Source organism: Coffea arabica, chromosome 3c (genome assembly GCF_036785885.1).
Source record: "Coffea arabica cultivar ET-39 chromosome 3c, Coffea Arabica ET-39 HiFi, whole genome shotgun sequence".
NCBI lineage: Eukaryota > Viridiplantae > Streptophyta > Magnoliopsida > Gentianales > Rubiaceae > Coffea > Coffea arabica.
Window position 1 is genome coordinate 1,480,373 of NC_092314.1, and position 22,546 is coordinate 1,502,918.

The following is a 22,546-nucleotide window of genomic DNA, read 5'->3' on the forward strand; positions in this document are numbered from 1 at the left end:
AGGCAATGTGAGCGGAGGAGAGGAAATAGCGCGTGGCAATGGGGGAGTTGCGGGTAACGAGGATTTCTGGAAGGTCAAACGAGGAAGGAGGGTACCAGTACAGCAGTACTATTAGTATTACGTGGAGGTGGAGGTGGTGGCCTGCTGATTCTATTTTTAGAATAATTTAAAAAATTCCCCTCGAGGTTTCCGATTATTTCACTTAAAATTTTAAAAATTACACTAATCTTTTTTTAAATTTATTATCTTATAACATCTAGGTCTAACCAATAATCAAAAAGTAATATTAGTAGAGAGAAAATAATATGATGTTCCCATTGCCCTCATCTACTAAATTATTTAATTAATCTAATATCAACCCAGACATTAAATAAAATACTATAATTTATTATTTATCATTAGGGATTAAATACTATAATTTATTATTTATCATTAGGGATTATTTGGAATAATTACTGTAGCACTTTTTGTGATGCGATGTATGTGAGATAAAAAGGTGGTTGGGAATATAAAAAGGTGGGTTGGAAAATATGTGTATGATGCAAGCGAAATATTATTTGAGATAAGTTTTGTATCCAAACACTCCCAGTATATTATTCCATATATTTCATTAAATATGATATTCAAATTATTCTTTTCAATCATAAAGCCATTGTCAAATTCGATCAACAACAAATAATTTTTAAAAAAAATCTGTAGCCAAAATATTACAAAAAGTGAACTTTAATATCATAAAAATTCCAAAAACCAACCTTAATATATCAACAAGAATGTTTATGATGTTAAAGTCTATTTTCTGTGTTTTATTTTTTGCAAAATTTTTGATTATTTGTTGGTGGTTATGTTTGACATTGAGAATGTAATTGAAAAGAGTAATTTGGATATTGTATTAGATGAAAAATATGAAATAATATATTATTTTTTATAATATGCTATTTTTTAATAAACTGTTTATAAAATAATATACTATGTTGTATGTGATTTGATTCCTAATAATAAATAACAAAATTTAGTATTTTTCTTTTAATAAGTGGAACGGTATTAAATTAATTAAATAACATAGTAGATGAGAAATGATGATGAAATCATATTATTTTCTCTCTCATAATATAATTTTTAATTATTGATCGGATCTAAATATTATAAGATAATTAAACTCAAGAAAAGTTAGTGTAATTCTCGAAACTTTGAGGGAGCCAGTAAAACATTCAAATGAGGTTTTTGGAATTGTCCCTTTCTTTTTTTCGTATCTTTGTTCTTTTTTGCTAAATTTTGTTTGTTTCTATAGTTCTTGGAGAAAACCTCAAAAGGTGGTGGGGTTTTTGTTCGTTCGTTCGTTTGTTTGTTGCTTTTCTGGGCGTTGCCTCGTGATTCGCAATGGACAGAATAATGATTCATGATGAACAGAAACCTCTTACGGACTTTAAACCTGTTGCTTTACTATCACTAGTAATTTTTTTAAAAAAATGTAAAGCATTCTTTTCCAAGAAATGAATATAAAAAATCACCACACAATAGTTTTTTTTTATTTAAAAAGTTTTATAGAAACACTCGATTCAAACATAGGTGATTAAGGGATAATGTCCTTGTCACATGTCACGGTTACTACCTCGAAAATATAAATGCTTTAGTGTCTGGCCAACAATTCAAATAAAGTGTTTTTTTGACAGGTATTGTTTAGATGTTCGTTAACACATTTAGTACTCATCTAACCTATCATATATATATATATATATATATATACACACACACACACAAATATTAATAATTATCATCCTTATTGCATTTATATATTTTTCCTATTTAATCTTATCCTTCCTCCCTTGTAATTATTTAATTTTTCTAATTATTTTTATATTTTAAAAATTATAATATTTAAAATATATTTTAACGAACGTCCTATGAACCCGTTAAACAAACCGTTAAAAGAAATACTACTAAATATTACTACTATACTAGAACAGTGGATATTGCTTTGAGATGGCCCAAGTAAGATATAGTCTATCTTGGATGAAAGCGCCAAAGATTTTGAGCAATAATTTACTGTACTTCACAGTTGAGAAAGTTAAGTAGTTTGGCAAGTAAGTTTTTTTAGGTGTTTGTCTAAAATTTTATTATAACTTATTGTAGAATTTTTTAGAAAATTTTTTGAAATATGTTTTTTTTTTTAATATTTTAAAATATATAGTTTAAAAACTTTTGTAGGTAAAATTTTTAAAAAATCTGTAACAGATACACTTGTCAAAAAAACTCAAGTGCCAAGCAAGGTCATTATAGTATGAAAAAAACCCAAAAAATAAGCTGGTTGGCGGCGCTAAGCTTCTACAATCATTGGAGAATCTCGATATGCGCAATGTAGCACGTGATTTTAGCAGGATGTCACGTGGCTATAGTAGCGGGTAAAGGTGCCTTTTTACTGTCCCCTAATTGAGCGAAATCAAAATCTCACGGCGGTGGCTTTGTCCGCTGCCACCATTTGTTTATTATTAGATCATTAGAGTCTTGTGCATGCACCATGATTCATGAGTGAGGTGCGTCCACACTTTTCCATCAACCAAAAAAAAAAGGATAAATTCTGGAACGCCAATGGCAGAGTGCCAAGAACAACAATGTACAAGACGCCAATATTTTATTTGCCCAATACCCTCCGTGAATCCCACCGCCAAAGCTAAGCTAAGCTAAGCTAAAATGATGGATGAAGAAGAGCACGTCAACTTTCAGTAAATGTCAGGAGGGACCAGCTCATCCCAGCCCTCTTGACCCTGTCCATCGATTGAAGAAAGTCCAGATCAAATTGGCCACAAACTGCCCAATTATTTGGATTCCAATGGTGCCAGGTCGACTAAGACTTTACCTAGGCACTTCTGCTTGTCGCCATTTGTGCGTAGAATATCCTTCCACCAATTATTTTTATTTTGCCCTGTTTGTTTTGCAATTTTTTATAATATTTTTCATAAATATATTTGTTAACGATTCTTTTAGTTTTATATATATATATATCAAATCATCGCAATACTTTTTTTTTTTTTCTTTTTAAAAAATATACTCCCGTGGTGGTAGGAGTCGGCATGCTAGTAGGATATGACAATAACGGACGCAGCAGGTGTTTCCAGCAGGATCACAAAAATCTTTTGTTTTTTGTTTTTTGTTTTTTTTTCTGAGGGAACCCGCAGGAGGACCAAATTCGATCGCAACTCCAGGACAAACGAAGCCAAGCAGCAATAATTGAATGCATTTCCAATCCATAGTAGGAGCAGCGTTTAACAGTGCAATCAATTAGTAGGTTGTTTGAAAGCATCTGAGAACTCAGGAAAACGAAATGGAAACAGAACATCGGAAATCTGACTGATGCGTTTTACAAGGCAAAAAAGAAGAACTCGAACACGTCTCCCAAATATCTGATCTGAACATGACAGCTCGGCTTTTCCACTGGTAGCAGGCCACAAACTTGCAACACTAGTATTTATCACAGCAAAGTTTGGATAGAAATTATTTGAAATAATTATTATAACACTTTTACGATGCGACGAACAAACGGGAAATAAAAAAATGAAAGTTAAAAATATAAAAAGTTGGATTAGAAAATGTGTTTATGATGCAAGCGAAATGATATACTATAAAAAGCTAGAATAGAGGAACAGATAATCCTGGAAGGATTCATGCCTGTCCACGGCTGAAAAGGAAAAACCAACTTCCACTTCCTCTTGATGCGTGCCGAGATTCGTATAAAATACTACTATCATATATAACATCCATCTAGTTACTAGAACCATGAAATATAAAAAGTGTGTTTGAATAGTGAATTATTTGAGATAATTTTGTGAAAAAAAAATTGTAACACTTTTTTAATGTGATGTATGTGAGATAAAAAAGGTGATTGAAAAACGTGTTGATGATGCAAGTAAGTCAGTGTATATAAATAAGGAGAAAATAATATATAATCCAAACACACTCAGTAATTATAATCAGCTGTTCCTTCATGCGAAAAAGGAACATAAAACAGGAGGATAAGAAGTACTAAGAGAGTAGAACAACAACCACGTCAGGGTAATTTGAAATGAGTACGAATCGAACAATAAATAAACAGGACTGATGAGCACTCCATCCTTGTACAGCAGCATGACTCTTTAAGGACGGTGAACGAAAGTGATTCTCCAACCACTTTTTTTTAAAATTAATTGTGCAAAGATGATATCTATTTGTGCTAAAACTCCAACGGGCCAAAAAAAAAAAAAGTGAACTGAGATAAAAAGTTGCGCTCACCGATTATGGGTTTTCTTTCAGATTTCAGTTTAGTTAGGTTTTGCAGATAATATAACAATTCCCTGTCGACCTCATCAGATAAGTAGAATTACGCAACCCATATCTCTAACTACATAAAGCGCCGAAGGGTTGGCAACAGTGATTTCCACTGGTTATTTTGTAATTTGAGCATTGATTTTGTCCTCATTTGTCTTTGTAGGTGTGATGGAACTCATTGTGGGGTCATCTTTGTTTCATGCTTGTCGGCCACAGGTTCTAAATTTTGGTCGCCTTATTCCAATTTTACCCTTTTACACTGGTTTCGTTGTTGTTTCTCTACAGATTTTGGCCTTTTTCGTCTTTTTATTGTAAATAATATTTTTAGTGGTTGGCCCGTTGCCTGCTGCATATGTCTGCCCAGATTTATTGGACCTCTCACGGTTTTTGCGAAATCTTTTCTGGTCTGCCGCCTTATGTTGGTCCACTGTGTTTGGGTTTCGGACATAAGAAAAATACCACTATATCCATCCATATATAGCAAAAAAATATATATATATATGATACGTAAACAAAATCAGCAACCTTGGCTGCCAAATTACTCTTCACAGGTTAAATAGTACCAGCAACAAACAATTAAAAATTTTATACAATTTACACATTACTAATCAATACTAAATATTACAAAAATCAACACAACCTAGAATAATACACCTCAAACTATACCATCATACACACTAAGAAATCCTTCAATTAATCCACTCTCACAACTTTCACTAGCATAAAATTAATTAGAACCAATAATCAAATCACAATTAGACAAAACATAAATATACTGTAAACAATAAAATACCAAAAAAATAAAAAAGTGCAAAACAATTACTTACTTTACCAATAGAAAAACATATCAAAACCATAATCATTCAAAATAATACAAAATATGACAAATCCATACTACATTGCAAAACTTATATTACAAATCTTTACACATGTTCCAATATAAAATACATGTACATATAATTAATAAACAAATGGAAGATATTGCCTGTAACATACCAGCTCTTTATGGGTTTTTTGCATTACATGAACAAAATATTAGTTATTTATGGGCATTTTACTTTGAATTATTTAATTTGTGTAAAATACATAAATGTTTTGTAGCTAAAACTGGAAAAGTGTTACACTAATATTTTTATGAAAGGGAAACTCATAGGTTTTGTATTTAACATAAATTAAATATGTGAAAGTAAAAAAAGAAATTGCCCAAAGCATACCGGCTCTTTACTGGTTTTCTCTATTACATGAACAAAGTACTAGCTATTTATGAACATTTTACTTTGAATCATTTAATTTATGTTAAAAACGTAAATGTTTGTAAGTAAAATTCAAAAAATGTTACACTAATATACTCAATTATTAAATTAAAGCTTTTGCGTTTTAAGATCGATAATATTTGTTAACTACTCAATTATTAAATTAAAGCTTTTGCGTTTTAAGATTGAGTAGTTACTTCGATAATATTTGTTAACTGCTCAATTATTAAATTACAGCTAATTAAAGCTTTTGCGTTTAAGATTGATAATATTTGTATATGCATGTTCGGCAAAATATATATATGGACACAAATTCTGTGTGTATCTAATATTATTAATTTAAAGCTTTTGTGTTTTAATATTAACTACTCAATTATTAATTTAAAGCTTGCCGTCAAGCTCCAGTTACAAGTTAATTGTCTCCTTTTGCTGTTGTGCTCATATTCTATTTTCTCATCTTATTCCAATATGTGCATATCTAATAAATATAAATCAATTGTCCCGCTTTGTATTAGGTTCCATTAATACGATCAATTATTTTTAAAAATATCGGATAATTTTCCTCTATTTCAAAAATGTTACTTCGATAATATTTGTTAACTACTCAATTATTAAATTAAAGCTTTTGCGTTTTAAGATTGAATAGCATAACATAAATGTGTTTAGGACAAAGTGATAATTAGTTGTGTGCCTTTTTATATATGTGCATGTTCGGCAAAATATATATCTGAACAAAAATATTGATTTTCTGAAAAAAAAAATATTTCGAGACAAATTTTTTGTGTATCTAATATTATTAATTTAAAGCTTTTGCGTTTTAAGATATTTTTAGCAAAATATATAGCAATTCTTCTACAATGCCACCGCATGCTATCAAAATTTACGTGGTTGTTCCCTGGTGATTAAAGGTTACGTGGCGCAAAATTTATCTTACGTGGTTACATATTAGAAGTTACACCTGTAGTTACAGTTCATGTCATGTACTTACAGATAGAGATATGCTTGTTTCGTTCGGTTCTTTCACAGATTACATACTGTCATAGTGGACTTGCAATCATTAGTCAGATTTAATGCATGCATGTGTTTCCTTCTGCCAAACCTCAAACTCTTTGTATAGTTGAAGACTATATGCGTTCTATCTATATTAACCTTTTCACCGTCAGTTTCTTTGGTTTGGTTTTCTTTATCTACGGACTACCAACTATTATAATGCTTTAGAGATGTTTCTCTTTTCTCTTGCGCCTTCCTGTTAGCTCTTTATTTTCTATTGGCTTTTCCTGATCCCTGTTTCAAATTCTCAGCCTGTTATCAAATTCTCAGCTTCGCGCCGGCTTCAGTCAGGTATGTCCTTGTTTTTCTTTACTGCATTTCTTGGTTGTCCTTTTCCTCGTTTACTCTTAATCAATCTACAGTTACTTATTTTCTTTCCTTGTGATTGAAGTTATGTTTCTATCATTTTCTCCTCCCTATTAATTACCTAAGAATATCTGTTTTGTTCCCATGATTTTTGCCAAAAAACTGACTACTTCGCACAGAATCATTTTTCTTTGTTGCAGCTTTTTAGTCTGCATTAACTCTGAATTTACTTACCTTAGGTGACTCCATAAACTATTAGCAAATTTAAAAAATCTCCTTACTTTTTCCATTTTGGTGTATTTTGCTTATTCTACAATCACTACTATACTATTCAACAAAACAATAACCCTCTATTTATAATTTCTTCTACTTTATTTTACATTCTTCATCACTCAATAACACCATAATATGGGCACCCCGCGGACAGCCGCGGGGTCGAATGCCTAGTATATATATATAGTTCAACTTATACAACATTATAGACAATGATGGCACGGGTTTCAATAGAAGATTCGAATCTCTATCGACAATAACGCTTAACATCATTTACTAATTCAGCATTCATTATCAGCCTCACAATGAGCTAATTATGTTGATAAAGATAGCTCAAAATACACATTACCCCTTCACAATGGGCTAATTATGTTTCAAGTATTGGATGTATATTTCTTTCCAGCAGCTCGCTTAAATAACTTCCGAAAACAAGTAAGAACTTTTTCGTGTTTCCAGTCCAATGTTGGTTGGCCTTTGTAAAACTCTTGCGATAAAGATTTAGCTTCTTGTTAAAAGTTCTGACAAAGCTCCGAACTGCAGTCCTCAAACTGCAAAGCTGACTTTCATCTGAACACAGATCATAGTAGTGTTGTCAGTCAACTTTCATGGTAGGACTCAGATATCCAAAATGTTCAAGAATTGCAGTTTATCTGCCCAAGCTTCCTTACATAAGCTGTACAACAGCCGCAACCCGCAGCGCCCCATTCTGCAGAAGATCACCAAGCTCATCAAACAGCAAAGCTGTACGCCAGCCCCATCCCTTGGGAGCCTTGGGCAGAAGTGTTCCTGTTTGCTTAAAGCTTCCAAAGACCATTACTTCTCTCTTTGATGGACATATCAACTGGCTCAAGAAAGGTAAAGTTAGAAGACACCGCATTTGTTAACACAATATTCTTGCAGTGCGTCATATCTGAAAAAACTAGGTAGAAGATTTTGATAAGAGAGTCCTCTATCAAATTTCACCTGGTATCTAGCAGTGACTTTTTCACGAGAATCAACATACATATGGACCTGAAAAACAATAAAAGAAAACGAGGCTAGCTTGAAAGCTAAGTGGAAGAAAACACCACAAGGGAAGAGCAAAGTTTGGATACTCTAAAGGCCTTCCACGAACTCCAGCAAATTAGAAAACATAATCCACGAATAGGATAATCCATCACATTATACGACTTTTCCCAAGCACATGTTCTATGAAGCTCAATGTAATCACTCAAAGAAACCATGTCATGTTCTAACCACCTAGGAAAAAGGCTGACCTTTCTCACTGTACCAGCTATCTCAGCCTTCCGCCGATGAAGGAAAAGTCCTGAATTCAAAAGAATTTAAAAACTTGACCTGAACGATGGAGATAACGGCTATCGAGAGTAGAAGTTATTAATATGAAGCATGGGGAAAATTACCCAGGGTCCTCCGCCCTTGAGGGTCTTCATCACTAAAAGCCTGAACGCTCACCTATTAATTCATGACACCCAAAAAAGTGAGTAAAAAAGAAGGTGAGGAAATGATACAAATATGTGTGAAGTATCACAATGGACCTGGATGAAACTACAACTGCGAGAGAGAGAGAGAGGGGGAAGAGGGGGGGGGGGAGTTGTCATCTGACATACATTTACAAAAGAACTGGAATGGCAGATACCTTCCACAACGAACCAGCATAAAAGACTTCTGGAGAGTGCTTCACTTGACCATCACCCAGCCTGTGTACATCCTGAAACTCAACCCTGTCGAGTGGGAAACAGAAGAATCAAAGGGGAGGTCAAGCATCAAAGAACTCAAGAAAATATTCATTAATTAAAAAAAAAAAAGCCGCCATGGTGTCTGCTAATTTTCATGGTTAAATTAGTTTTTTTTCCCCTGAGAATTGGATAGGACCCAGTAGTTTAGGATCATGGTTCCTCATCTCAGAAAAAAGGATCAACTCTCATCCTCCATTTCCCTTCATTCCTGCCTCTTCCTTCCTGCCCTTCCCCTGCTGAAAAATTATCTAAAAAAGGAAAGGCCCAATAACTGTGTCTTTATAGAAAATATATGCGATGTGTCATAATGTCATAGGGCCAGAGACACACCTGAAAGGGGTAGTTATTCTTCCATCTATATCAGTTTTAGACCTCATTGAAATAAAATCTAGTTCATGATCTCATTCATATTTCTGGAAGAAGCAGTAACAAACAGTTTCCATGTTTAAGTGGAGATACGAGCTTATTGCGGGCAGTGCAACACCAATATCAATTAGATGTATCAAACATCTGAACCCGCAAACAGTGTTGCAAAAATCTACTAAAGAAGCCATTTGAACATGTATGCAGTTGTCCAATTAGCGAAATGTATAGTCATAAAGAATAATTACTCACGCAAAGCGGAAGGGAGGGAAGTGACTTAGAGGTGTCTTCATGTCCAATGATATCCCATTGTTCGTGCTTTGCCACTCAATTCCAATATCATGCTCAGAAGAATCCAGCATTTGCATATGCCTACCACTAGTACTTGGCCCAGTCACAGAGGAATCTACCAGTCTGCTTTGTAATTCTGTTTCATAATCTCTTGGTATCTGCTCCCCATGAATATTACCCATATGACTTCCTCCCTGACTTAACCCAACCAATGCTGTCAAACCATCCCCAGCAAGGTCTCCATTTTGCTCAGCTCTATTCTCTGGATCATCATTACCGATAGATTGCTGACAGTTCCGGCTACCCATACCAAATGGTACGCGAGAAAAAACAAAACGTGTTGGAGTCCATGCAGCTGCTGGCACGCATGTAGTTCCTCGTCCAATACCAGCAAGCCCATCAATAGGTCCTCGAATATGTACACGCACAGGCCTGAAGTGGCCATTTCCTTCCCCCTGAACAGAACCAGTAACAAACACGTTTCCAATATCACTGGATGGATTACTCTGGTCATGATCTTGCATGTAATACCCAGTAGCTGGAACACTACAAGGATATCCATATGGTTGCCTACATGCACATACCATACTCGTAAGGCAACAGTTTTTGCATGTCTCAGCTCCAATTTCTTGAACTCGCTGACTTAGTAGCATCTGAAAGAATAGAGAAACAAGTGACTACTAGCTTTCAGGAAAGTAAAGAATAGCAAAATCTTTTCACAAGATACGTGAAATATTCTGTTGAAGTGCAACTGTTTGTTCAGCAAATAGCCTCTCACGTTTGGCAGGTTATACATTTTTAATTCAAAATTCTATGTCAAACTAGCAAGGAGATATCAGACAAATCAGATGTTTGCATCATCAAGATACATGTACAAAATATGCAAGATTTCAGTTTCAAACCTGCAGCCAAAGCCCATCATTCACAGCTTTGCAAGGGAATCCCATTTCTTCAAGCTGCCTTCTGACACTTAGAAGAGCTTCAAAAGACATATTGCAATATAAAAGAGTGCCAGCTTCAAATATACTGACAAAAGCATCATAATATTCCCTGCTCAGACCATCATGCCCAGTCAAGCAACTTTTCACCTCTCTTCGCCCAACAGTCCTACCACCCCATGATAGAGGAGGCATATTGCATCTTCCCCATTCGCTGGACAGACTTGCATCACGAGAAAAGTTCATGGACATGCTATGTCTTTCATCTCCAGGAAGCCAACTGTTATTATTCAGTTGGTAGCATGAATCTTCCTCAGAAGGTCCTTCCAATGCCATTGTACTTCCCCCCAATCCACAAGGACGAACACCACTTGGCATTTCAAAATAAGAACATGAAGACCCACTTCCACCACCTGTATATGGAAAGGAGCTGCTTGATGATGCTTGTCCAAGTTTGGAACGGTATTCTGCCACCGTGTTGGATTGTTCACATGCTGTTTGTTGAACCTTCTGTTTGCAACTTTGAACCTCAGAGTGTGAATCAACTACCTGATCAGCAAGCTCAACCAAAATGTTGTGCGCAGCATTTTGGCCTTCGTGCTCATCTTTTAAATCGATACACCCGAGTTCAAGTTCCAATCTTTTAGGGCAATCCTCAATCAAGTTATTTCCACTTCCTATAGAATCATCAGCATAATCAGCTTTTCCCACCTCAGAACTGCAATTTCCAGAGTCTTCGTTCTCCACCTTGCCAAGAGCACCTTTTGCAAGGAGAGCATATAATGCCAGTTCAAACCTTTTCATCAACAGGGATGTTAACTGTTAGTCTATTAAAACCTCGTGAAAACATACACTTTTTAGCATTTAGATTTGTTATCAATCCAATATGGCTCTTCAATTTTGCTGCACCACCATCACGGAGTTTGATTGTTTAGACTTATTTAAAACAATCCAGCCAGCACAAGGAATTACGAGGTGTTAGTTTACTTATAATCTATGCTTCCAGATGAGTGGTGATTCATTGTATACCCAAACGAGTGATTCAATCTTGAAATTCAAATCAAAAGAATAGTTCCTCACCTTTTTTCTTCACTGGGCACCCATAATTCATCAGAAGTCAACAGGGCATGCAAAGTTTGAGAGGATAGCTTAGGCAGCACCTGTCTTATTCAGAGGATTAGGTAAGAGACTATCAGTATTGTCATCGTTATATGCATAGAATGAAATCAGAAAAGATTCTGAGTTGCAAAAGGCATAGATAAAACATCATTCACAAGAAGAAACAATGCATGCAAAAACAGTTTCCATCATCACAGAATAGAAATGTTCAAGTATTAAGCCAAAATCCACAATAGCATTATTCCAATACTGTTTGAAAAAAAAATCATATTGTGATTTACTTAAATATCCTTTTAATTCATGATCTATAATCACGCAGACTTATGTGCTTTCCCAAAAACTCTGAGAAACCTATGCAGTTAGTGTCTGCTTTCAAGAAGGTGACATAGTTAAGGAAATCAAGGTTTTGTCAGTTTCTTTACAAGTAAAAATACAAAACATAAAATAAACATATTATCCATTTCCAATATGGGAAACTTAGTACTCTTCCTCTAGCAAGATTCCAAGAACCTACTCATGCTAATAGTCTTTCAAATTAGCCCCTTCATCCTGAAAACACACTAATGAATTTTTGAAGCACATGTCATTCAAGAGAATTAGCTATTCCAGGTTACGAATTTCAAACAATTTCTCCAATAATATACATCAGTTAGGGAATTAAGCTGCATGTTCAAAAGGTAGTTCGAGAAAAAAATTCTCTAAACATCATATGTCACAGTGTTACAGGCATTTCCAGTTGTCACCTCCTTAAGTTCTATGGCACCACTTTGACATAGGTAACCCCAACAAGCGTTCCTAACTCGTTCTCCATATATACCATAATCCTGGCTCTCTGCAAATACCTAGTTGAGAAGTCCAAGTTAATAGTATCAAATAAGCACATGTTGATGATGAAAAGATAGAGATCATAACCAGAAATCTTAAACCTGATATGCTAAGAAGTTTGAAGTCCACAATTCAGACACAATGAAATCTGTGCAGAATGCACACAAATCCTGCATGTAAAACATCAAGGGTTACTATGGCATGCAAGGGAGGTGGAAAAGTCACCAGGAAGATGTGCACACACGTTCAGAAGAGCAAATAAACATGCTAACAGTTTGACAGATACAAGATTAACTTTCAGGTTATCCAAAACTCGTGTTGTGTAGAGAGATAAATAATTTGATCTGACAGTCAGATCAGAACCAAATACCCGAAAATTCAATCTCATTTTACTTGATTAACATTGACTTATGACAGCACAATTCAGTACATCCACCAGAAGACTGCTAAAGATGATCACAGGTTCACATGGAGATAAGCCAAGAAACATGCAACAGATTCAAGAAAGGGAAAGACAAGGAACTCAGCTGGATTGGTAAAAATGACCATTTGCCCTATCAAAGGATAAACACAAACCATACTTGAATATTGAAACTAAGGAAGCCCAGCCATCAACCAGAAGCCCAATCTGGACCCTCCATAATAATGGTCAATAGAACCAATAAACAGGTCTCGAAGGAGTGAAAGCAGAAGCTGGTTCCACAGCTTAAAATTATGACTTCTTTCATCACAATGCAGAGATCTTATCAGTGTGCCAATGCTCATCCTTGTGTATATGAGTAATACAAGTGAATTGGGTAACAAGTACCACATACAGTTTCTATGGATCATATCAATTTAGTAAATTTGCTAAGCTAACTTACTAGAAAGCAGAACATAAGCATTATTTAATGCTTAAAACCAAAGCACAGCTCTCAATATTCAACTTAGTAGATAACCCCAGACATCTTGTTTCCAGAGATTATGGATGCTTAAACAACCATAACTAGATCCCATGAATTAATAAGTACCTGAAGGTCAAGAAAGGATGCAGCTGCAAGAACTCGAAATGCATTATTATCCGTAAGCGTAGGATGATGTCCATAGAGATATGCCAAAGCTATTGAGATAGCCTCCCCATTTACATTGCTATCATCAACATGCAAGGTCAAGATTGGCGCATTAGCTTCTCTCCAGGGTCCCTGAAGCATGTTTCTGCAGCTCAAAGTACAAAAACAAACAACTGTGATCCAAGACACGAGGCATTCAACATACATCTATCGAAGGAATGTTTTTTCTTGCATATAAGCACAGCAACCAAGTTCATAAAGCAAGAGGCAGCAAGTCATGCTTGCTAGATTCAACTAATCAAACCAAGATGCAACAAGATTTACTCTTCATCAACCTTTTAAGCACAACCTCAATAATGCTTAAAAAAAAAAAGAAGAAGAAGCACAAATTCATTAAGTTTAAAACTTGTATACATAAGCTCAGCTCAAATGATAATTGACCCAAGCTCGAAGACAATCTTAAAATCACACCAAGGTTGAGCATTGCGGTGTTCAGCATGGTTAGACTCACTGGCATCCTATCAAACAATAATGGGGTTAAGAAAGAAACCAAAGCATTAAAACACCTTCCCAACAGAAATTTCCTCCTAAAATTAGTCTCCAGAGAACTCTAATTTCATGATTCTAGCTAAAAGATATGAACTTTACTACATCTTTTCACGAATTCAGACTAAAATTACACGATTCCCACCATGCAACAGCAGTTATGTCTATAAACAATAAAAAAAGTAGGAAGAACAAGGACCTGAAGTAAGAGCTACGAGATAGAATTAAGCGATGGAGATGGTAAGTGGACCCCATGGCATGCACGATGACGTCTGAGAAAGCGCCATTATTGAAACCTTCCAATTGGATGTGGTCACAAAGGGAAGTGAGATTACAATCCAGTGCCGCTGCCCGGAGCTCACTGGCGCTGCTCTGGTCATTATCGGACGGCGTATGGGAAGGCTGTTTCGGCATTTCAATGCTAGGGCTTGGTCCTCCTCCGGCTCCTCCGCTGTGGCTGTAAGGTCTCTGATTCTGAACCGTCCGTTGATCGTGGTGCTGCCTAGTGAGAGTAGCGTTAGGGTAGTGTGTTTCCATGTTATTATATCTAGTGCGTGAGGTGTGTGAAAATGGTTAGTGTTTGGTCATGGAGAAGTTTCAGGATTGTTTGGATTGATGCCATTCTTTCTTGGAGACAAATGGTCTCCTCTATGAAATTTGGGAGAACTGAGAAGAGAAATGGAAATCTTCCTCGGGATTTTTTTTCCCCCTTGACCGAAACGAAATTAACGGGCCATTTTGGCGAGAGGACTTCTAGTTACCAAAAGGCTCTTACTCAAAACGACATACAGAAACGCCGGTTGTTTCAAGCATTGGTAGGATTTTTCTATTATGTATTGATGGGCACTCGTTTAATTTAATACAGTACTACAATTTACCGCTTAAACCGGCAAACACACATTGATAATTTAAATACTTTTTTTTTAAGTAAGAAAAAATTTGGATGTATTCGGTTTCGATCACTGTCACAGGATTAAACTTCCAGTCGTTTACCAGGATTCTTACGTATCACCCAATAACACACCTTTTATACAATAGTGAGATTCAAAATATATGACCTTTTGCTAAAAAATGATCCATTTTTATCAATCGAGCCAATTTGTGTTGGTCATTTTAGTATTTCTATCTCGATATTCAAGACACACACAAGTAGTACTTTATTACTTTGAAACATTTTAGTGCATATCAGACACTGACGCGAATTAGCTTTATTCTTTCAAAAACATGTGTTTGGATTGTATATTATTACACCTTATTTATAACCTATTTACACATACTAATTTACTTGCATCGTCAATACATTTTTTGCAATCATCTTTTTATCTCACATACATCATATTTAAAAAGTGCTACAGTATTTTTTTTTTACAAAATTATCTCAAATAATTTACCATCCAAACACACTCACATGTGAAACTTATCTTAAGCGTTGATAAGGCACTCATTAGACAAACCTATGCTGTTATTACTCCTTGCTCGTGATTTAACCTCGCTCTTTTAAAATATTAGCATTTGATTCCTTATTAACTCTCAATAATACATGGATTTTATTATTATTATTTTTTTATTTTGTGAGTGAACCACGTTTCCTTTCGAAACTGGAAAGAGGAGCAACGGAGATGCTCTTCCGCCCCTCATGACTGTAAAATTGACTAATGCTTTTTATTCTTTGAAGTTGACTAACACCCAATAAAAGGCATAATTATTACGCTAATGAGTTTCAATTATTGCTTTACTAATAACATATTTTGATTTACTTGATCAACTCTTTCTGGACTGGAGGAGGAAGCTGCTATCATTACAGGCATTTCTTTTCCCAATTTTATTTGCTTACATCATCTTTATAATTTCCAATACACCTTTTTATCTTCCCAATATCTTTTTATCTTACATACATCACATCATAAAAAGTGCTACAGTAAAAATATCTCAAATAATCCCAAATAACTTACAATCCAAACAGACCCCATGAAGGAATTGTCAACTAGTGGCCAATAATTCCACGCTGGAAGCAAAATATGTTGATGTAACCCTGTTTGCACGGTGAGTTTTTTAGGTGTTTGTATAAAATTTTACTGTAGAAATTTTTAAAAAAATTTTCGAAGTGTTTTTTTTTTTGAATATTTTGAAGTGTATAGTTTAAAAACTTTAAAAAGTTTTTTGAAGTTATTGTAGTTAAAGTTTTGAAAAAACTTGTAACAGACAAACTTGACAAAAAATTTGGCTTCCAAATGGGTGTCGCTAAAGTGGCATATGAATTTAGTTTTCTATGCTAAAATTTCAAACCTAATGGAATTCTTCACTCAACTTTGTTAAGCAATTTAGTTAATAATATCTTCTTTTATCAAAATAAGAAAGAACAAAAAAGCAAAAAAAAAAAAAAACCTGTTTCAAACTAATTCACGATTAGTGCCTAAGTGAGGGCCGGTAGGAGCTATCCTTTTTCATTTCCCGTTGTTCTTTTGGTCCTTCATTGTGGTCAAAACTTATTTGTTATGCTTGTCATATATGCATTTTTAAATATTCACTTCGCCATGAGTTATCTTTTTTTTTTTTTTCATTTTCTTAATCTACCTAAAGGAAAACAAAAAAAAAAAAAAAGGATTGATGTCTGAGTTAGTATTAAGGGATTTATATTATCATAAAACTACTGTAATCATAATAGCTTGTGAGCTAGCATGAACAATTTGAAGATATTAGTGGTCTTTTGTTATAGACTCTGTATTTGATAACTTTCAAAATTTAATATCTTAAAAAAGAGAATAAATAAAGTAACCGTTAGCAAAAGTGTGCCTAAAGTTGCTTGTTTTTCAACCTTAGCCTCAAAATTCAAAATCGAAATAACCGTTGCACTACTATCTCCTTCAATTGAAGTAGCGCTTCTTGAAATGGAGGTCAGACCCCATCATCTAAGAACTCTATCTTCCAATCTCTCTTCCTATATCTCAAAAGGTCATCTTTTCAAGAACCCCCTTTAATTCATCCGTGAAATTCTGTTATCGATCTTGATTGAAACATGGCGCTGAGACCTCCTGATGATGATTTACAAATCCCATCAGAAAGACCAAAGAAGCAGCCCAAAATTGCAGTCACAGCCGAGAAACAACAGCCTGATTATGGAGTAAATGATGAAAATAAACCTCCACAGGCAACTGCTGATGCCTCCGTTGATTATATCCCTTCTGAAAATCTCAAACCTATTGCTGACCCAGAAGCCGAAGTCCGAGTAGTCCTAAACTCCCTACCTGCTTTTCGAAAAATTGGCTTTTCATTTGAGTATATCATTGAATGTTCTACCGACGTTTTAATTGAATTCTGAGAGGAAAAATAGGTTTTTGATGGATCCCGTTTGTCTTTTGTTTGAAATTCAGGGACTTATTGAAGGATTGGAATCCAAAGATTGGGTGAAGGTTTGTGAATCATTAAATGATGCTAGGCGGTTCGCTCTGTATCATTCCATTCTCCTGCTGCCAATCTTGTAAGTTTCTCATTTTTTCCTGCCTAATTCATAGGTTTGTCCTAAAATATGCACTGAGCATTGGAGGACCCGACGTGACTTTAAGGGCCTTCGTTCCTTGATTTAGAACAAGGGCTTAATTCTTCTCTCTCAACCATCCTCTCCCCCAACCAAAAAAGAAAAAAGGGACTGAGAAACGAGATTGTGCTAATGCAGATCTTGTACTAATATAGGGATAGAGTTATGTTGGTCACAGCGAAGGCAATGAAGAACCCAAGAAGTGCTCTTTGCAAGACTTCTATCATGACTTCATCTGATATCTTCACAGCCTTCGGTGATAAGTTGCTGGAACCCTCCACATCTGATGCATTTGACGAGCTGGTTTGCATCTTAGTCTCATTTTTAATCTTGGTTTGTATTTGTTTTACTTAGACTGAATTAGCTCTTAAGAGTGGCCGCAATCTGTAACTTAACTTTCATTCCCTCTGCCATATTGGTGTAAAAGTGCTCTCATTAAGAGTTGGACTGCTTTTTGGTCAACTTACAGCTTTTGCAGCTGCTGCTCAAAGCTTCACAAGATAAAAGGTTTGTTTGTGAAGAAGCAGACAATGCAGTGAAGGCAATGGTGGAGTCCATGACCCCTTTGCCTTTGCTCCGTAAGCTCAAAACCTATGTTAGCCATTCAAACCTAAGGATCAGAGCAAAAGCCGCAATTTCAATCTCACGCTGCGTCTCCAAGCTGGTACGGTTATATGCCAAAAAAAAAAAAAAAGAACTCTACTTTTGGATTACAACTATGAAGGGTTTTTTCATAATGGTGACATGGTGCTTTATTATGTAATATCAATCTTAGGAACCGGAAGGAATGAAAGAATTTGGGTTGGTTTCTTTGATACAAACTGCTGCTGAATTGCTGAATGATAGGCTTCCTGAAGCAAGAGAAGCAGCTCGAGCCATTGTTGCTTCGGTGTATGAAGCTCTTACAGAAAATGAAGAAGAGAAGCAGGAGGAATGGCAAAGCTTTTGCCAATCTAATCTCCCAGCTATTCATGCACAAGCTATGATTAAACTTGTTTCTTAGCAATACTCATGCCACTACTGGCTAAGTAGCGTAGTAGCAAAAGGTGGCAGTAGTGCCGTTAGCAGTTGGAGGAACCATATATTTGTATTCCTTCATGTGAATGCTAGGTTTTCAAGATTGTTGTGCGAGGGAAATGATTAAGGCGAAGAAGTATTGACCATGCAGATGGCGCAAACATGTTTAGCAATAAGGCTACTTGTCCACAATTCTTTTGGCTTTCAAGAGAATTTATGGTATTCATGAGGCAGTTGAGCTAAAAAGTCAATACAATTGACGCTTTACTATTCATCCGAAGAAATGAAGTGCTCATTGAAGCGACAAAAGAATAGAGGTTGGCTAGCTTTTGTTTTATTACCCTCTCTCACTTTTTATAAGCTTAAATAACTGAAACGTAGCCAGTATATCAAAAAACATAGCCCGCGAAGAAAAAAAAAAAAAAAAAAAAAAAAAAACAGAAGAAAGTACTTCTCTCCATTTCCTAGCACACAAAGAATTCGTACAATCTTGAAATTTGTAGCAGGCCTACCCCAAAATTCTAATACCATATGAAAATGTAATCTTTTTTCTGCATCAGCAGATGCAAACTCCCACCACTACCACTCCACGAAAATTTGCACCGCAGAACGAAGGTTCTTTTGTCATCCTATCTGGTTTTGTAGGACCATAGTTACTTTCAATTTTGTCCAACCAGAGACCTCAAGGCCATCTCCACATCTGGTAGCGGTTGCCCAGCATAAAGCTTCAGCTGCCCCTTCTTCACCACAATTACTTTCAAAGTATGAGAACTGACTCGTTCTTTGAGTTCCTGAAAAGGGTAATACACATATTAGCTGCAGAATTGTAAGACTCAGGTTCGTGAATATAATTTTAGGTGAAGTAGAACACTTTTTCACTGCCATTTTCAGGATAACTCACACTTCGCAATACATGGATTTTCTTTTGGGGAAAAAAGAGGGACTTAAATAGTACAAAGCATAGAGAACAAAAAAAAAAAAAAGAAGAAATCAAAGAAGCTAACGAAGCAGGATTCATTGGCTAGTAAGATCAGCTCAAGGTTCTTACTTCGATTGATAAGGGAACAATTTCAGCAGTAAAATCTTCAAGATCTTCAAAGAAGGATTGCACCAGATAACAGAAGTTGGTTGCATCACTACGATCTTCAAAAGCAACCATGTGAGATGAGTCGTTCTCTGCATAAGGACTGCTCAAAGTATATAGGCCTTGTTCTACACCATTACCATCAAGTCTTCTTTGCATGAGGATAACCTGAAAAAACCAGCAGTAACAAACAAAATCAGATTTTACCCACCATCTAAATAGAGGAAAATGCAGATCAGTTGCATATAATTTTTCAAACAAATTCTTGTATTTCCCGATGATCACGCTATTCTCCACATCCAATAGAACTTCACAACTTGTTTTACAAGGACAGGGTAGAAAAGATGTCATGAAAAAATATGACATATCAAACAAGAAGGCGAAACAATCAGTTGCACTCACTTGAATCACTTCATGACTCTTTGGGGAAGAAACTGTTCTACAAATTGCTTTCACATGGGGAACAATCTTATGCACAGCAACTTCAGCTATTGATCAAACACAGCACACAAATACTTGTGCCTAAGTAGCAGAGACAGATATAAAGGACCCTAATATAAATCGTTGACAGGAACATTCTGTAAGCGTGATTCATCTGAAAAAATCTCATTCTCTCAACAACAGTAATTCACTTCAGTTTTGCATTCTTATTTTCTTAATATCTAAACACGGGAGCAAAATATAGATGGTTTCCTTAAACAACCAGAAAATTTAAGTGACGGTATAATAGTAAAAGGGACAAAGGAAGGACTAAGGAACAAGATAATTATATTTAATGAACTTACAAGAACATAAGGAAGCCTCAACCACCAACAATCAGTCACATTTTCTAAGTTATTCTGTCCAATTTTAGAGGCTGATTGGTAGTTCTCAGTTCCTCTGCTTTTCAAATTGCCGGTATTGTTCAACACATCATGTTCATTGGATAAATCAGTCTTCTCCAAAATATTTGATTTTCTTGAGATCTCAGCATTTGTCAGAGGCTTTCCCTGGTTTCTCTCCTGTGCAAGACCTGTAATTTAGAAAATTGCTGAACAAAAAAAAAAAAAAAGGATACTAGATGATGCACACTTTCACCAATTGCACAAAGGGCGCTCATATGTAAGTTTAAATCTCAAAAACGTGTTCAAGAAAAATACCGTCTGATTTGGACTTAACAAAGCCTACTTTCTCTTCTGCTTCTCTTCTGTCTTTTTCTTTCATTAACTTCTTTTCAGCAGTTCCTTGAAGCATAGGTGCTTCCAGCACTTGTTTCTTCTCACCATCCTCCAAACGAATGGACATGCCAGTTCTAAAATCACTGGGCCAGAGGTCCTGCTTGCGCACATCAACCAACAAATCTGCAACATCACCACCTATGCCACCATTCATCAACACCTCACCCCCACCACCTTCACTAGTAATTGCCTCTTTACCAACACCATGATCGATTAAACCAGTAAAACCCTTGGGTTTATCACTCGGCTTGCTAGATAAACCTCTAAATCTATACTTCTTCTTAAACATCAATGATTCTTCACATTCTTTCCCACCCAAACTTTTCTTCTCACTCACACCATCTTTCTTCACATCATCCATTGGCTGTCGCCCTGCCAAATTATTCTTCTCACTGACCGCATTTTCCTTCACACGATCAACTGATCCCACAGGCGCTGTTCCACGAGTATCTTTATACCTCCTCCTCACTTTGGCCAGTCGATCATTAACCTCTTTCTCAATACCACTCTGGCCAAACTCATCCTCTCCCTCACTATCTCCAGCAGGAAAACCATTAACTTCTCTTTCCAATCTTTCCCTCGCCCTCGCCTCCCGCGCCATTACTTGTATTTCCTCAATTTTCTTCCCTATTTCATCTTCATCCACATAAACAAACCCACCATTTCCCAATCTCAATTCAGTGTTCCTTAGATATTTCACGTTTGATTTACCTTTTCCATTCACATCAACCTCCAAGGCTGAATTTTTATCCTCAAATTCAGCTGACCCAAATACCCAAACAGCACAAATGGTCTGAAACAAAAAAGCCGCCACTAACCACAAACCATGTTTAAAAATTGAATTTTTAGAAACATTACCAATTCTATCGTCCACCAGCTTAACAGGTTCTCGAACTTCAGCTTCTCGAAATTCTTGCATTTCCCGCTCTTCCAGCTCATTTAAAACAGTGGCAGGGCAAGAATCGCCGGAAAATTGCTCGATTAGAACTTGTTCCTGTTTCAATTCGACTGGGATAGCTGGGTTTTTTTGGGGCGATTCAACAGTAAAAGAACTGGGGTAGGGTTTAGTTAGGGTTTTAAGGACTTTTTGGCGGAGGTAGTTTTTTCTGTTGGTGAGCCTTCTTGGGGTCGGAGCTGGAACAGAGCAAACAAGTCTGAGAGGCGTCCTCCTTAGAACTGGAGTGGCGGCAGCGAAATTTGGGTGGGGGAGGCCCGTGGTCATGGTGCCGCTTCCCAGAGCCGCCATTGCTGCGGAGGATAGGCTGAGAACTCCAGCTGCCGGAGAGGAGATTTATATATTCAATTTGCAAGTATTCAGTCTCAAAATAAAAACTCTCTTTTTCGTCAGCATGGCACAAAAAGTTAAAAGTCTTGCTATTATTTACGACGGCTTTTATAGAATTAAGTAATCCACAGAAGAAACTGACGAAGCCAGCCTCAAGCATACGTCTTCGTTCATAAGGTACAGGAATCCAAATTTAAATCATTTAATTGTCAATATTAGATTCAATCTCATAAAAAGTTGTTCTAATAATGTTTAACTAGTCATGCATTGTTTGAACGAGTACATCGCAAAAAAAGTGCCAATGAGTTCGAATTGCTATTTTTTCAAAGTTTTTTAATAAAAAAATATGAAACAAAAAGG

At 35.9% G+C, this 22,546-nt stretch overlaps 3 protein-coding genes across 4 annotated transcripts; 1 reads left to right on the plus strand and 2 right to left on the minus strand.

Annotated features, from left to right (window-relative positions):
• Positions 1-7,317: 7,317 nt before the first annotated feature.
• Positions 7,318-14,769, minus strand: LOC140037492 (uncharacterized). 2 transcript variants are annotated; one of them, XM_072081687.1, is made up of 13 exons: positions 14,248-14,769; positions 13,464-13,647; positions 12,555-12,623; positions 12,372-12,470; positions 11,590-11,669; positions 10,474-11,305; positions 9,533-10,224; positions 8,818-8,902; positions 8,582-8,633; positions 8,438-8,487; positions 8,145-8,192; positions 7,850-8,022; positions 7,318-7,748 (listed from the first exon to the last, which is right to left on the minus strand). In XM_072081687.1, exons 1-13 carry the CDS (start codon positions 14,583-14,585, stop codon positions 7,745-7,747), a joined length of 2,706 nt encoding a protein of 901 aa, XP_071937788.1. In that variant the 5' UTR covers positions 14,586-14,769; the 3' UTR covers positions 7,318-7,744. The 2 variants fall into 2 exon arrangements, with proteins under 2 accessions (XP_071937788.1, XP_071937789.1); XM_072081688.1 differs by having other exon boundaries at positions 7,667-8,022.
• A 2,031-nt stretch (positions 14,770-16,800) lies between these two features.
• Positions 16,801-19,047, plus strand: LOC113733963 (uncharacterized). The gene is made up of 5 exons (XM_027260220.2): positions 16,801-17,274; positions 17,420-17,526; positions 17,739-17,886; positions 18,053-18,247; positions 18,359-19,047. The coding sequence occupies exons 1-5, from the start codon at positions 17,065-17,067 to the stop codon at positions 18,584-18,586; spliced, it is 888 nt and encodes a 295-aa protein (XP_027116021.2). The 5' UTR covers positions 16,801-17,064; the 3' UTR covers positions 18,587-19,047.
• On the minus strand, positions 19,041-22,247 carry LOC140037493 (uncharacterized). The gene is made up of 4 exons (XM_072081689.1): positions 20,824-22,247; positions 20,470-20,696; positions 19,649-19,852; positions 19,041-19,391 (listed from the first exon to the last, which is right to left on the minus strand). Exons 1-4 carry the CDS (start codon positions 22,145-22,147, stop codon positions 19,260-19,262), a joined length of 1,887 nt encoding a protein of 628 aa, XP_071937790.1. The 5' UTR covers positions 22,148-22,247; the 3' UTR covers positions 19,041-19,259.
• Positions 22,248-22,546: the final 299 nt, after the last annotated feature.

Excerpts from the sequence above, each read along its gene's own strand:
- LOC140037492 (XM_072081687.1), bottom strand. The coding sequence starts at position 14,585 with ATGGAAACACACTACCCTAACGCTACTCTCACTAGGCAGCACCACGAT. Across the intron at positions 12,471-12,554 it reads CAAACTTCTTAGCATATCAG|GTATTTGCAGAGAGCCAGGA; the intron begins GTTTAAGATTTC and ends CTTCTCAACTAG. Across the intron at positions 8,488-8,581 it reads TCAAGGGCGGAGGACCCTGG|GACTTTTCCTTCATCGGCGG; the intron begins GTAATTTTCCCC and ends TTTTGAATTCAG.
- LOC113733963 (XM_027260220.2), top strand. The coding sequence starts at position 17,065 with ATGGCGCTGAGACCTCCTGATGATGATTTACAAATCCCATCAGAAAGA. Across the intron at positions 17,527-17,738 it reads ATTCTCCTGCTGCCAATCTT|GGATAGAGTTATGTTGGTCA; the intron begins GTAAGTTTCTCA and ends GTACTAATATAG. Across the intron at positions 18,248-18,358 it reads CACGCTGCGTCTCCAAGCTG|GAACCGGAAGGAATGAAAGA; the intron begins GTACGGTTATAT and ends TATCAATCTTAG.
- LOC140037493 (XM_072081689.1), bottom strand. The coding sequence starts at position 22,147 with ATGGCGGCTCTGGGAAGCGGCACCATGACCACGGGCCTCCCCCACCCA. Across the intron at positions 20,697-20,823 it reads TGTTAAGTCCAAATCAGACG|GTCTTGCACAGGAGAGAAAC; the intron begins GTATTTTTCTTG and ends TCTAAATTACAG. Across the intron at positions 19,392-19,648 it reads TTGTTCCCTTATCAATCGAA|GAACTCAAAGAACGAGTCAG; the intron begins GTAAGAACCTTG and ends TACCCTTTTCAG.